At 34.8% G+C, this 15,401-nt stretch overlaps 1 protein-coding gene across 4 annotated transcripts in view; it reads left to right on the plus strand.

Moving 5' to 3' along the window:
* The window catches only part of Agpat2 (1-Acylglycerol-3-phosphate O-acyltransferase 2), a 333,379-nt gene extending 329,110 nt beyond the window's left edge, over positions 1-4,269 (plus strand). For all 4 annotated transcript variants that reach the window (XM_081765534.1, XM_081765533.1, XM_081765535.1 and 1 more), the window contains exon 6: positions 3,315-4,269. In XM_081765534.1, the coding sequence (XP_081621660.1) occupies positions 3,315-3,472 (158 nt within the window). In that variant the 3' untranslated portion in view covers positions 3,473-4,269. The remainder of the gene's footprint in view (positions 1-3,314) is intronic.
* Positions 4,270-15,401: the final 11,132 nt, after the last annotated feature.

The following is a 15,401-nucleotide window of genomic DNA, read 5'->3' on the forward strand; positions in this document are numbered from 1 at the left end:
ACTACAAATTATTAATATTGAAATATCCTGAAGTTTGTAATAAAAATATGATAAACGTAATATAAATATTAAATTAAAGGAGCAGTTCAACTTGAAAACAAGTTTAGTGCAATAGAAAGAGTTTCAAAAAATAAGACACACAAGATTTTTAAAAATCTTGAAAGGTCGTCTTGTTCAGCTTCTATAGGTATTTGTTTCTGATGAATTGCAAATGCTGACGTCACACGTGGGCAAGCAAGGAATTCAATGTGAATCAGCAACCACTCACTTGTGCGCAGTTGTTAAACCTAGTGCAGTGGATTTTAAATAGATTGTTTTGGTTCGTTAGCAGTCTTGCTTTGTGTTGAATTCTTGAAGGACGTTTCTGTTGTTTTCCTACAGCATTAGTATTAAAAAATAGAGAGAGAGAGAGCAGTCATTAGTAGTGTTGTGCGAAGCAGTGTTTCTTTCATACATCTTGTTGGATAGGCAACTGTCTCCCGGAGCTCTGAGAGTGCCCCTTCCCCCCGGAGGAAACCTAAATAATACGTCTATAATATAATAATGAATATAATAGTACCGTGTGAAAATAATGTGTCCTTCCGACTACTAAGTGTGCCCCCCGGGAACATTTTTTTTTCTGAAAGAAACACTGATGCGAAGTATAAAACACGAATTAGTGTAGCGCGTGTTGTGTCTGTGAAGTGAGGTAGAAATGCCTGACACGTGCTGGGTTTTCGGTTGTAATTCTCGTGCGATTAACGCTGAGGGACATAAAGTATCTTTTTTAACGTTTCAAAGTCGTGAGAAATTACCAGATCGATATAAATTATGGCTCAAGAAAATCTATAGGAGAAATTTTGTGCCAAATAAAAACTCTCATGTTTGTTCCAAACATCTTGAAGAGTCCGACTTCGAGCAGTCATGTTTACTGAAAGAAAAGCTAATGCGAGGATAATCATTTACACGCATACTGAGAAAGAATGCTGTTCCAAGTATATTATTGAAACGTTTAGAATCCGAACCATTGAACAAGCGCCGGTGTATGTCCGGTTACCTACGTAAAAAATCGTACAAGACGCAATTGACAGCTGTAGTCAAGACGGGGCATTAGAGGTTAATAGCGACGGTGTCACTCATGATTTTAAAGGTACTGCTTCAGAAATAAATGTAAATACAATTTCTATACAATGTGAATTGGGGAGTGAAATATACTGGCTTGTAAAAGGAATCAATGACGATGACAGTGTTCTTTAGAACATTGATTCATCGTTTTTATGTATGAAGTGACAATGATGAGACAACGGGTGACGAGAGTTGTTCCGCAGAGAGCAATGCGAATAAAACGAATTTAACCGGTAAAGTATTTTTCGCATTCTTTCAAACTTTAAAGATGTTATTTCATTTTTGCCGCATATGTTATGCCATTCTCCTGTACATATATTGAAGCACAAAATTATAGAGTCATCATTAAAAAATTGCAACAAAACACGAAAATAAACATACTTATGTTCGGGAATCGGAACAGTGATTAAAGAAAAGGTAGTTAGATGTTGTAGCAATCTCGTCTACCATCTATTTAAATGCTTAGTTCGTTTTGTAAAACGCCGAACTTATGCTTTGTAGGAAAAACTACGTTTTATAATATAAAAAATTTTGTTTTTATATTATAGAACTTAGATATTATATGATAATAAACCAGATATTATTATTTTATACATGCAGATGACATTTCTAAGTCTTTGCAATCAGTTCTGGGAAAAGAAATCACACTTTCGAACGTGCCGCCGCACCACTCTCAAACGAAATGCTTGGCACTGTATGTATGGAAGCCTGCTGTCGCAGCTCGCCCACGTATGACGTCAACACAAAATCTTTTTTCCTCTGTTACTCGCTAACGACTGAACGTATCGCAATAAAACAAACTCCATTCGTTTTAGAATTTTCAACTCTACAAATGGAAATAATTTGTAAAAAATGCATTTCTAAGTCGAACTGCTCCTTTAAAGTAAAATGAAGTAACTTGAAAGAAATGCTTACTGGCTAATCATCTGCTTATTTTAAATTACTGTTCGAGTATTCTTCAGTCTGTAAACAAATGTTCGTGGAACATTTTCCTGATATTATGCTTAAATTTCTAGTAGTCAGATTTTTCTCTTCTTAGTTTGTTGTTCAACTTTAGTCCTTCTGATATTAGTTTGTTGTTTAACTTTAGTTCCTCTAATAAAACTATGTCATTTGATTTAGTTATTCTGAATCTTGATAAGTATAAGAGTGAAAATGTTCTCGTATTGTAGAAATTAATATCAGAATTTTTCTCATGAGTATTTTGCGATGTATATGTAGAATTTTCGAAAGCATGGGTAGAAAGAAAAGGTTTAAACTTTTAAACAACGGTTTGATTTGCACAGTTGGAGAAATCTTTCTTCTGGAAAACAGAAAAACTCTTAGTTAAAGCACTATTTCTCCAAAAAGTAATTCAATATCTTAAAGGCGAACGAAAAATTACATGAAAGTCAGTTCTAAAATTAATTATTGATAATAATTTTGTTGACTTTAGGAAGTCAGAATATTTTTTTTTGAGAGTGTAATATTTAGATAATTCTATTACATATGTTTATTCCGTGAAAGACTCACTTGTCAGATATCACGAGGTGTAAGAATTTAATTTAGTTATGAAATCAAGTTAATTTACGATTTCAATCTAAAGATTTTTTAAATATATATTAATAGTGTGCGGGGTGATACTCAACACAGTTTTTATTTTCGTTTGTATCAAGTTGATTAATTTATCTACTAATTGCTTGGTATATTTTTTCGTAACTTAATAACAATATTTAGTTTTCATGTAACAAATATACAAATATATTTGTATCATCGATTTATTACACAATACACAACGATAAAGCTTTACTACATTTGAAAACTAGTTAAGGTATAAATGGAAACGGAGTAATCCTAACGGTCATCCTTTTCCCTTCACAGATGATAGATTGTAATATCTGAATTTGAATTTGACATTTAATTTGTTTTTGTAACTTCAGATTGAACTTGAATTAATAGTTTCTAACGAAGGAAAACAAAACAAAAAAGCTTGTATCAAAGGAATGCTTCCAATTCAACATGGGAAAAGTAGCAAAGAGTTTCCTTAAATTTTGTACTCCAAACACTAAAATATTACTAATTAATTTCATTGTATTTCTTGTGAATTCCTAGAAATGTTTGAAAAACTTGGAAAGAACAATCCTATTTATAATTTAAAAAATGTCAGCCCATGCGTGACGCTGATTACTAATAGTAAAGAGTTAAGTTAATAATGTATTTCTTTTTTCCAGCTACAAATACCATTAACATTTTGCCACCAATCCCAACTGAAGGTCTCAAGAAGGAGGATGTTGAACAGCTGATGAATAATTGTAGACTGCGTATGAATGAAACTTTCCACAGAATATCAGAAATAGTTCCTAAAAGTAATAACCCTCAGTGTGAGTAATATCAGTGAATCAAGAATGTAATGATAATTCTGCCAAAAAAAAGGGGGGGGTTAAATGATAAGATACCAAGTTGAAAACTATTTTCTTATCAAACTAAAATTGAAAGGAAGTGCTAATTGTAATTAAAAAGTTTTGTTGGAAAACTGAATAAATAGACTGTGATACCACGAAGATAAAAGAATAATGGGAACATGAAAATCCCGTAGTGTTCTCTATTTTTTTCTAGATAAATTATTTTATATTTGTCTCCTGTTAATAGTTGAAAGAAAAATATTTTCTTTCTTTTTGGGACTGATAGAAGAATTATATAAATATTGAGGAAAATTTAACAGCCTTGCAGAGTTCAAGTAAGGTTTGTAATTTATCATAGAGAAGCAATCATCTGTTTGATAGAAAACTGAAAGTACTAGTCTTTAAAGATTTCTGGTATTTATATTCTAGAAAATATATTCTAGTCCTAGTAGCGAACTCTAGGACTATATTCTAGTCCTAGTATATTTAAAGAATATTCGACACATTTGTTTATGTAAACATTTTAAAATGTTTATTGATTGTTTATTTTGTTGTATAATAAAATAAGAGCAAAGTCGTATTGTAAAATACTAAGATAATAAGTTATTAACTTCTGTTTTTTTTATTTTGTAAAGATTTCAACAGTTATGCTGTTAAACCGAAGTAAATTTCAATTCCCACGAAGTTTCTTCCATTTGAAATATCTGTTTAAAAGGACTGATTGTATTTGTATTATAATTTGTTACCTGTCTTTACTATAAATAAATATAAGTAAATAACTTTCTTCCTAGTGTTTATTTTCTCATAATAAGGTAAAATCATGAAATATTTCTTGTGCATTCGAGAAAACTAAATATTAAATTTGGTCAACCTGAAAAGACTCACACTGAGTTCCAAGTCTAGACTGATGATGTTTTTTAAAGGCTTTGCTAGAACAAAACGGATAGAAGAAAATTTACTTAAGTTGGCTATTACTAAAATGGAGCTAGCAACACTATAGCTTGAGAATGTGATCCCGTATTATTGTAATTTTTTTCCAGTTACCTTAGAAAATTTCTCAAACTTTCAAGTTTTTTCCCAATTTCTCGTACATGTAAAAAGAAATGGTTAATGTAATGAGTCATTAATTTAGGTAATATATCAGCGAGGAAATCTTTAGTTGGTTCTGACCACTATGCCCTGTAGGCTAAAGAAGACGAATGATTAATGATAGTAAATGATTATGAGCCAAGAATAATAATATGGGGAGAAACGGGAGAATTCGAAAAACTCACGGACATAATCACAAACTCACGTACGCGTGTGGCTTGAGATTGAACCAGGGGCTCTTCTCATCAGAAGTGAACACTCTAGCACTGACCCACCATTCCCCTTCCCCATTCTGATGTTATCAAGATACTCGTAAAAATTACACCCCAACGATCACTCTTTCTCCAAATGCCACTCCAATCGATCATGCTCATCATCTACACTGTAACCACTTCTGAAACACTGTGTGGTTATTCGTAATAAGGTTGTTCTTTGGTAATAAGAGAGTTCTTTGCTAGGGAAATGTGGCCTCTGTGGCTTTCAGAGCATATGTAAGATCATTTTAAGAATCTTATGAAGAACAAATCTTGTCTTTATAGTCGTCAAATCAATCAACTTGCAAATATGGTAGCTAATCGAATAGTACTTCTTTTCTCAGTTTCAATGCTATCTACAATATATTCACTGAGTAACTTATGTTTTGGAATTCATACTTTAAAAAAAGAAATGTAAACAATAGAATCTGGTTATATGAAGAATAGTTAAAACTTCTTTGCCTGCGAATGTTTTCGCATATAATTATATAGTAGTTATTTCTCCCAAAATGTCTTGCGTTCTTTCTCAGCAGGTGTAATTTCATTCAACGGTTTACTTAATAAATTTGAGGGAGAAGAGGAAAAGGCACGGTGGCTTAGTGGTAGAGCATTTATCTCTGGTTCGATCCCCAGCCAAGTAAGTTTGTGGTGGACAACATCGTGTAAGTGAGTTTTCTCGGGGTACTCTAATTTTCTCCCATTTTCTCATTCCATCAAATCTTCCATCATCCAACTTGGTTTAGTCAACGTCTCCCTTAGCCTAAAGGACGTAATCGTGGAAAATTAAACTCAAAGATTTCGTTTCATTTTTTAATAAATTTGAATTCCGCCTTCATCTCGCAGTTGTTAGAAGTTGCGAACGAAGACATCCATATGCAAATGCAGAAGTGCATCTTTAGCGACGTTCTTCATTCAAAGTTTGGATATTTCTCTGAAAGTATGCCATTTCTTCCGCTTTGTATTTCCTAGGAAATCTTCAACGACTTCGTTGAAATAATCCATGCTGCAAGAAATACCTTCCTTGAATTTTGCATTACTTTACTCCAGGGGTAAAAGTAGATCTGAAAAGGTGGAGGGACGGTAGGTAGCGGCATCACGCCACGCCGTTCCCCATGCCTATCTTTGCCTTTTTTTTTTTTTTTTTTGAGGAACTGGGGGAGTGCCGTACATATTTTTTCGAGGTGGGAGGACGGCGTCTCCCCGCGTTCCCCCTCACTTTTACACCTGCTTTACTCAGAAAACACTTCACGTAGGTACATGAAACAACTAGCACATTTCCTTATATTAATAAAGTACTTCATAAGACCGAACTTTGTGCGAAACGGGCGAAGAAACGCATTTCTAGGATCTACCAAACATACATATTTCATATTCTCTTCTTGGAGCCATCCCTCCTTTGTGGCCACTGTTCAATTGCGTAAGTCTGTCTATTGCATATCTGTCCCAAAGACAAAGTGAACAGCAGTATTCCGAGAAACCACTCTGGAGATAGATTAAATCCAATTATATGGAATAAATCCAATAAGATATCCGCTAACTTTCCAGTTGTGTTCCTTGTTGTTAATAGCTTAAGCAGCTCCAACATTTACAAAAGCTACTTTCATAGAGTAACCCACAGGTGCAGACGAAAGCTTATTACTGTTACGTAACGTTAGGCTTGTCTCCCATTTTGTTTGATTTAAATAGATCTTTGAGGATATATGAACTAAATGGATCCAAATGGAAATACTCCTGGAAACGAATTTATATATATCCTCAGTCATTCCGTTTGATTTCCCTGCAGATCTTGTCACATGAGGAATAGTGGACTAAAGATGTTAACATTTCTTGATATTTAATTAAGTTTCGTGCTAGATCAATTTCTCCAACAGCCGCACATTACATTCGAATTTTGATCTGTAGTCATGAATCTATTGCATGGTAATTGAGATCCATATCCATAATTCTAAGACTTCAGCATTCCTTTGGTTCTGGAGTTCTGCAGACCATCTCATCACTACATACAGTAAACGTATTCTTGGCTCATTTTATGACAATGAAGACTCTTCACATAAATCTAACTGAACAATCTACTTAGATCTTCCTCCAATGGTTGTCAACCAGACGGAAATATTTTGAGCAAAATACAGAAGTCGTCGAATTCTTGATATATGGCCGGGTTACTGAAGTTTTGGTAGCTCATTATTAATAGTTTTTTTTTTACCGTTTTATAAATTGTGATATGTCAAATCTACACTAAACTGTCGCATCAAATTACAGACGTGTTCAAATTATTAGATTCACGCTCGATAAATGCAAAGTTGATGGAGTCATAATTTCAGAGTTCTAGAACATTCGGCTGGTTCCAGTGAATAACCGGTTAAGTAGACTTTTTTGTTTGAAAATTGAGATTTTACAGGTATAAGCTTCTTTTGGTGAGTTCTACATTGTGTAGAAGCGGCTAAGACGAATTCATAAAATTGAGGAAGTTACAGCAGTTGGTTATGTCAAAATTAGCCAGGTAACTATTGTAAAATTTACCTTTAAACTGCTCACCTGTAAAATTTACTTTTCCCGACTTAGTCGGTTATTCACTGGAACCAGCTATTTAATTTAATGGTTAAACCACCAATATAGGATCCTTCACTTGTTTACTGTACACTTGAAGTGGTGATATCATCGTTGAACAGCAGATGGCATTAGTGAAGGAGGGAAATTCTGAAAGTGGTGTTTCAGTTGTAGATAGCTATTGTGGTTCCTATCAACTAGTTGCAGTCGGAAGTGTTGTGGTTGCTGTCGTAAGAAGTTAACGACCAGTGGCGAAGCGTAATGCCACAAGTAGGGTAGGCCGGACAAACTTATAACACAAATAACACTTAATGTATCATAAAATGTTAAAAATTTAACTCACAATCATATTTTCCTTATCGAGTTAAACAAAAAAAAAAAATATATTTATTTCAAAGAATTTTCTTATCTGTATTTCTAACACTGTTTAGAGTTGAATTTATGTGCATGTGTACATAGTAGCTTTTTTGTTGTTGTTTAACAAGAAAGAATGAATATATCAACAAAAGTAGACAGAAAGTGGTCTAATTATTATTATTATTATTATTATTATTATTATTCAACAAATATTTACATGAGGAAAACATCCAATATATATTAATGGAATATTCCCATTTAGCTCCACTACAAATATTTTGCAGTGCAATTCATACTTTCTTCTGTCTGGGATTTGCAGGGTGAATGAGGAGAATTTCCTCCGCAGTTGCTGTTTTCATTTCCTGCATATTTGAAAATTGAGAGAGAGAAAAAGAAAGTACATTCTTACAGTTAACTGTTAAGCGTTTGTTATTTGCATCTCTAATTTTAAAGTAACTACAATACTGCATTTAATTAATGCATCACGTGATAGTGAGTTCAGTAAAAATGTTAATGCTCAAAAGGAACTTCATTTGAATCAGCCAAAGAAGTTTAATATTGTATTATATGGAGTGGCATATTTAAGGGGGTGGCTTCCGGGCTTATAAGTACTCACCGAAATTTTATCGCAACTTTTTATTGTTTTATACATATTACAGAATTTTCACATTTCCAGGAATAAAGTTAGCAAAGCCCCTTCCGAAACAAACAAAGCTCCCCGAAAAAATTGTAAATACTATACTGATTCAATGAAATGGAAAACTCAACTGAAATTACACACAAATATAATTATTTTATCCTGTACAGTAACGTTTGTAAATTTATACATGTGTTTAATGTATCATACTTACATTCTATATGCTATTATGGACCAACTACTCTCAATAACTCCTAAGAGTACACACCTAAATTAAACAAGTTATGACTAACAGAAATATATAATTCTACACAGAAACTTCTTACTCTTTGTTAACAAAATCATTTTATACCGTATTAACATTGAACGATGCCTTCAACGTTAAAATTAAACTCCCAGAGGCGAGCCTTCGCACCTTCCCAATAGTGCGTGCAATCCCAAGCGAATAAAGCTTCGCTCCCTGAGCAGCATAGCCCGTAAACCTGTCTAGCAAGCTGGTGAGGCTCAGACGGAAGGGACTCCGAGTGTTTACAACCTACTATTTTGTTACCAAAAAAACCGAAATGTTGAAGTAGACTTTATTTAATAAGAAACCGAAGATAAAGAAAATATACGGTAGAAAACAGGGCTGCCCCAGCCTCAGTACGCTTCGCCACTGTTAACGACATTCAAAGCGTTTAACAGTTCGAATGAGCCAGTTTAAAATGATCATGACGTGTTTCGTGTATCGATCTTCTATTCTGTGAAGTCCTGTAATTGCAGCATAATAAGAATGTGCTCTGCGTAAAGTGAAAGTTAACAAAATACTTCTGGTGGAAATAGATATATACGGTGACACATTGCGAGCAAAAATCTGTGAGTAGAATTTCTGTTCAAATGAACAAGAGCCAAAATAGGATTGGGAAGTGTTAGCGAAAACCAAAGCTATCGCTAAGAGGGATCAGAAACTAAAATGATCGGCTCTCGGAAACAGAAGTGTAATTCCTGATAGACTTAAGCATAAAAATGACTGAGTATGGCGCAGACATTTGGCCTGAAAGTGTTCGAAGGATTCTTTGTGCCGTGGAAATAAAAGCACGCGGTCAAGAAAGAAAACAAAAATTAGAGTCTACTCCAATCATGGCAAAGAAGTGCCTCGAATGTTCACGAGGCCTAGAATATTGGACTGCTGACAATTGGAGAATAATGTGTTTCAGTGATGAATCATGTGTCTTTGTGTCTGATGAATGTTCGCAATATGTGCGACGTCGACCTGGGAGGAATTCAAGTTAGAATGTCTTTAATAAACCATGAAGCAACCTACTTCAGTCATGGTCTGGGGTGTGATCTCTGTATTCGGGCCTGGGAGACTGTATATAGTAGAGAGGGCAATGAAGCACGACCAATACCTACAAGTTCTTCAAGAAGAACTTTCTCAGACTGCAGTCTGGTTTGATTACGTACTGTGCTTCGCAATAAAAAGTTCGCATATACTGTAACTTTCAGATTTTCATTAATAACTCAGTTTTCTTAATATATTATCGTTTCTTTGTGCTTTCCTTAACAAAGCAGTGTAGCAATGAATAATTATTTATAATTTTTGGAGAAAAAATAAAGCAAAATAAGAAAATTATAAGCAAAAAAACTTAATTCTTATGAAACCTTAGTCAGTCAAATAGTTACGCGAAGAATATACCGGGGGAAATTACAGGGAAAATGACCCGACACAGTGCACAGGTATTAAGAACACTCAGTAACATGTCAAGTTATTGAACAGAAACATGAACTGAACAGTCAACTACGTATTTCTGTGTTGAATTCTGCAATTTACACTTCATGCACAGTTCCAATATGCAAAATCAATCAATATCTTCAGTTGAAATTACTGAAATAGGGAGAAAACGACTATTTAAAACTTCAAGTGTGAACCTGGGCTTGGAGCTATATATTAGCAATATTACAACGTATTCTTTCATAAGTTGTCTCGGTGGTCAAGCGTGTTTAGTAGTGCTCTTGAAATTCTAGCATCGAAGGGTGGTAGTTCGAATCAGCCTCCAGGAAGTTTTTTTTTTTCTTCTTCAATATATGGAAACATTTCTTTAAATATAAAGTTCTGTTTTGAAGTGCTCAGATGAACTGTCACGTTTCATTTATTCATCCTTTCATCATATATATATACGAAGACACTAAAATGAGGAACGTTAACATTGTTCTAATGGAAACATATTTCTGATTTCAATACCAACCTTAAACCACAAGTCAAAAATGAAAATTATTCATGTTCCTGACACCTATTGCAATATAAACGTGTATATGTAGAAAAAGAGGGACGGTATGTGTGAGAGAGAAAAAAAAAACAATATATGCTTGTATATTTAATTACAACGTAAAAAGTTATTGTAATTCATAATCTGGACTCTTATAAAACGATTTGGACGCTTGAAGCGACTTAATGTTCGTAAAGCTTCTTTTTCTTAAAGCTTTTGTAATTAATGTTGCAAATAGTCCGATGCTTTGTAATATGTGCCAGAGAAATAAATACATGTTTTCAGCAGGATAGTATCGTATTATTGATGGCATAAAAATAATGTTGAGTTAATTTTGAGTTTAACGTCCCTTTCAGCAGAGAGGCTATATCAGACGTTTACCTACAGATTCCGAGTGACATGAGCTCACATCGGGAATCGAACTGAGTCTCAGCCACAAAGGAACTCGGTATGAAAATAGAATACAACACATTATCTCATATTACTTCACCGACAGATTTCTGTTTTATGATCAGTTAAAATAGTATTTCTGAGCACTGTAGCGAAAAATGTAATTGCTATTTCATGCACTGTGAGAAAAATAAAAAGAATAAACAAAATAAAAACGAAACAAAGAAAAGGATTCAATGTAAAGTGCTTTGCCTCTCTAGAATAAATGACTCAATATATTACAAATGTATGTCTCCAGCATTTCTAGCAGAACTATTAAAACGCGCTGACTTTGTAACTTGCCTGTGTAGTCTAGTGGCTAGCACGTGCTCTCTGATGGACGTGGTCCCGGGTTCGCTTCCCGGTGTGAGAGCTTTTGGAATTTTAAATGTTCTCAATATGTCTATGTTCGTGTCCATGTGGTTCAAGGTTACTGGAAATAACTCTAAAACGTGTATAACCGAGTAGGAAATATACACAAGTTACTGACAAGGAGAAAGCAGATTTTGGTAAATGAAATTCGGGGCCACCTTTCGCGAGGTAAGAGTGCACATTTAAAGTGTCAATATTACAAACTGCAATAGCCAGAAAACCCGTCTTGAAGTTTCTAACTCTCCGCATATATAATAGAACGCGTTAAGTTATCAAGTGGCAGAGTGAGGAGTATCTACACCTCACACGCAAAAGGTCCCTTCTAGAGTCATTTTTATTGTTTTAACCAATATACATCCAGCATAAGGGGATTTCCCTTTATCCTCTTGCAATTCGCACACTGTCCACTGATATAGACACTAAGCGCCAAGAACATTTTTTACACAACGACTGTAGTAACTAAAATCTAGTGATATCAATATACAATGGCGTATTTAGGATTTTCTTTGGGGGGGGGGCTATGCACAACACGTGAATAAGCACTTACATATGCAAAGAAGAGGAACCGAAACGTAATAAAAATGTGCGTTGGCAGGTCCGTGCTGTGTGTTCATACGGTTAGCGTATTGGTCTGCGGAATCAGAGATCCTAATTTCAATACCCGCGCAAAGTAACAATTTTATGTGCACTTTTTTCTACTCCAATAATAAGTTCATACATTTTAACTTCGATAAAAATAATGTATTTATCTGTAATTTATTAGTTTGCAAGAAAAAGCAAATTGCAACAAAAATGGTTTGTTTCTGTTGTAAAGAACCCTATGACCTCTAATCATAATAACCCTATTACTAAGTACCACTTCATAAAGATGTTTGCAAAAAATTATCGAAATTTGTATTTTGTGTAACTTGAATAAAGTATTAATTCAAACTAAAGTATATAAAATTATTTTTTGGGAAAACAAATAAAGAAGTTGCCTTGGGTGGGAATCGAACTCAAGACCTCTGAGGTCGGACTCCAGTATGCATACCATCTTATCACAGACTACGAGACTGATAATCGCTATTTTTCATAACGTTTTCTTGCTCCCTTTTTTGTGTGTCGATTCGAGCGCCATCCGTGAAGGGCCTGTCTTCAATCCTGGGTCAAATCATTGATCATTTTTCTGGAGAATCCAAATGTGCAATAAAAAAATGCGGGTTCACATTTAAAATTTTAAAGTTACCCCCGTACCCCCGAAGGTGGGTGGGATAGGGGTTGCATTTGGTATCATTGGATAGCCTTTTAAAACTAACACGTGTTGCTTTTGTTTTCCTGATCTGTATATTTCGCGAGATATTTGATCGTTCCGGGACTATGAAGACACACACACACACACAGAAAGAGAGAGATAGAGAGAGATTGTGTCTTCCATAAAAAGTTGCAAGTGAAATTCATAATTTTGTCAATTTACAAAATGTTTCCAAATACGAAATTCCTACTTCCTAATATGGATTTAAATCGCAATACTAACAATCAGTGATAGGTCTTCTAATTTTTCACTTCTTATGAATAGCCTCGCTACTGAAAGAGATGTTAAACTCAACTGTTGTAATCGTACTGATATAATCGTATCGATACAAGAGTGCGGATAAAGAACATACGCTATGACTCTTGTTGGTTTGAATTGGGCTTCGGGAGTGGATCTTTAAAATTGTTTTTCTAATGTGTTGTAAAAAAAGGATATAGAGGTGTAGAAGTTTCAAAACAAATATTAAGCCAAGGAGCAAATATGTCGAATGATTTTCTTAATTATTAGCATCTTCGTCTTTGGTGCGAGACATCTGAGTTTGAATCTGAAATTAAATCCGGTTTCTGAATGTGAAAGCGCATATGGTTTATTACAGAGGAAAATATTTTACCGGGAATTTTCTAGAGGAGGGAGATCCATTGACTTAAATGTAGCACTTCCCAAGTGTAACATTCCCATTTTGATAAAATTTAGAAAGTAGATACTACACATAAACGAATACGTGTTTTTTTTTCTGCGGAACAACTGTTTTAGTTAGCAAAAGCCCCCACCCTTCGAAAAGTTCGAAAGTTGACGCCCGAAAGGCAAGAAGAAGTGGACCAAAGTGAATAAAATTGTGCACAGATATTGTAGACGTAAAATGAAGGAATACGTATTTCGTATTTTCCTGAAAAAAAAAAAAAAAACGGTTGGGTGCGGCACAGGTCCCTCCAAACCTTTGATCACGAAATATCAAAAGTGCTAATAACAGTATGTCAGAAGTACCTAAAGGACATGAAGAATTGCAAGGAAACTTTGTGAAGTGACAGTACGCAAAAAATAAAATGAATATGCGTTTGTTTTATTTTATGCCGAAAAACGGTTTTATGGGTAAAAGCCTCCAGCCAAAATTTTGAAAGTTGACGGCTCAAAGGCAAGAAGAAATGGGCCTAAGTCAATGAAACTGTGCAAGATATTGTAGAGTAAAATGAGGAAATACTGTTTCGTATTTCCCTTATAAAAAAGTTGGGTGGGGCACAAACCTTCTAAACTGTTGATTACGAAATATCAAAAGTGCAATTCGGAGGGAGCCTTGGCCCCAATACTGTTTAGGAGACCAAGGCCCCTTCTGGAAAAAGTAAATTTTACCGTAGTAGCGCAAGGAGTGGGTCGAAGCAAATGAAATTGTATGTAGGTATTGTATATGTTAAATAAGGCCTCTCGTGTTTCCCAAGTGTCCGCATCCGATTTGCTTCAAATTTGGCACACCAACAGTAAATAAGGCCTCTCGTGTTTCCCAAGTGTCCGCATCCGATTTGCTTCAAATTTGGCACACCAACAGTAAATAGAAAATAAATCGGCACGTGTTTCTGTTTATGCGGAAAAAACCTTGTAAGGGTTATTCCAAAAATACTATAACATACTCTATACTGTTTGTGCTTACTGTTGATGTGCCAAATTTGAACAAAATCGGATGCGGATACTTGCTGAACACGAAAGGCCTTATTTTACATACATAATATCTACCAGAATTTCATTCGCTTCGGTCCACCCAACCGTTTTATTATTATTATTATTATTATTATTATTATTATTATTATTATTATTATTATTATTATTATTATTATTATTATTATTATTAGGAAAAGTCGAATCACCTATTCCCTAATCTTACGTCTACAATATCTGTACACAATTTCATTCACTTTGGTCCACTCTTGCCTTTCGGGCGTCAACTATCAAACTTTTGAGTAGGTGCTTTTGCCCATAAAACCATTTCTCCAGAGAAAACTTAAAAAAGCCGTATTCGTGTATTTTCTGCGCATTGTCCCTATACAAAGTTTCGTTACAATTCTTAATGTTCTTTATTCACTTCTGACATACTGTTATTAGCACTTTCGATATTTCGTGATCAAAGGTTTGGAGGGGTCTGTGCCCGACCCAACTGTTTTTTCCAGGAAAATGCGAAAAATGTATTCCCTCATTTTACGTCTACAATATCTGTGAACAATTTCATTCACTTAGGTCCACTTCTTCCTGCCTTTCGAACGACAACTTTCAAAATATTGGGTGCGGGTTTTTGGCCCATAAAACCGTTTTTCCGCAGAAAATAAAAAAAAACACGTATTCGTTTATGTTTAGTATCTACCTGCTAAGTTTTATCAAAATGGGAGTATTACACGTGGGAGTATTACATGTTAGACTTGTAGGGCCTTATGCAAAGTCCTTCTGACGCGTGGTTAGTGCCATACTAAAGAGTTCGAATAACATGTTTTCTGCAGTAGTCAGGATTTTAGTATGACGGTAATCATACGTGAAAACGACTCTGCATAAGGCGGGTAGAGTTGAAACGGGCTGCAGTGGCTAGTGGTAGAGAGTTCACCTCTGGTGTATTCGATCTCTGTCAACCACAAAGTTCACTTGGCGCGAGCTAACACTGTGTGGGTGGGTTTTCTCGGGGTTCTCCCAGTTTCTTCATTCCACCCTTTCATTCAT

The sequence above is a fragment of the Thermobia domestica genome, chromosome 7, assembly GCF_964235325.1.
Source record: "Thermobia domestica chromosome 7, izTheDome1.hap1.1, whole genome shotgun sequence".
Lineage (NCBI taxonomy): Eukaryota > Metazoa > Arthropoda > Insecta > Zygentoma > Lepismatidae > Thermobia > Thermobia domestica.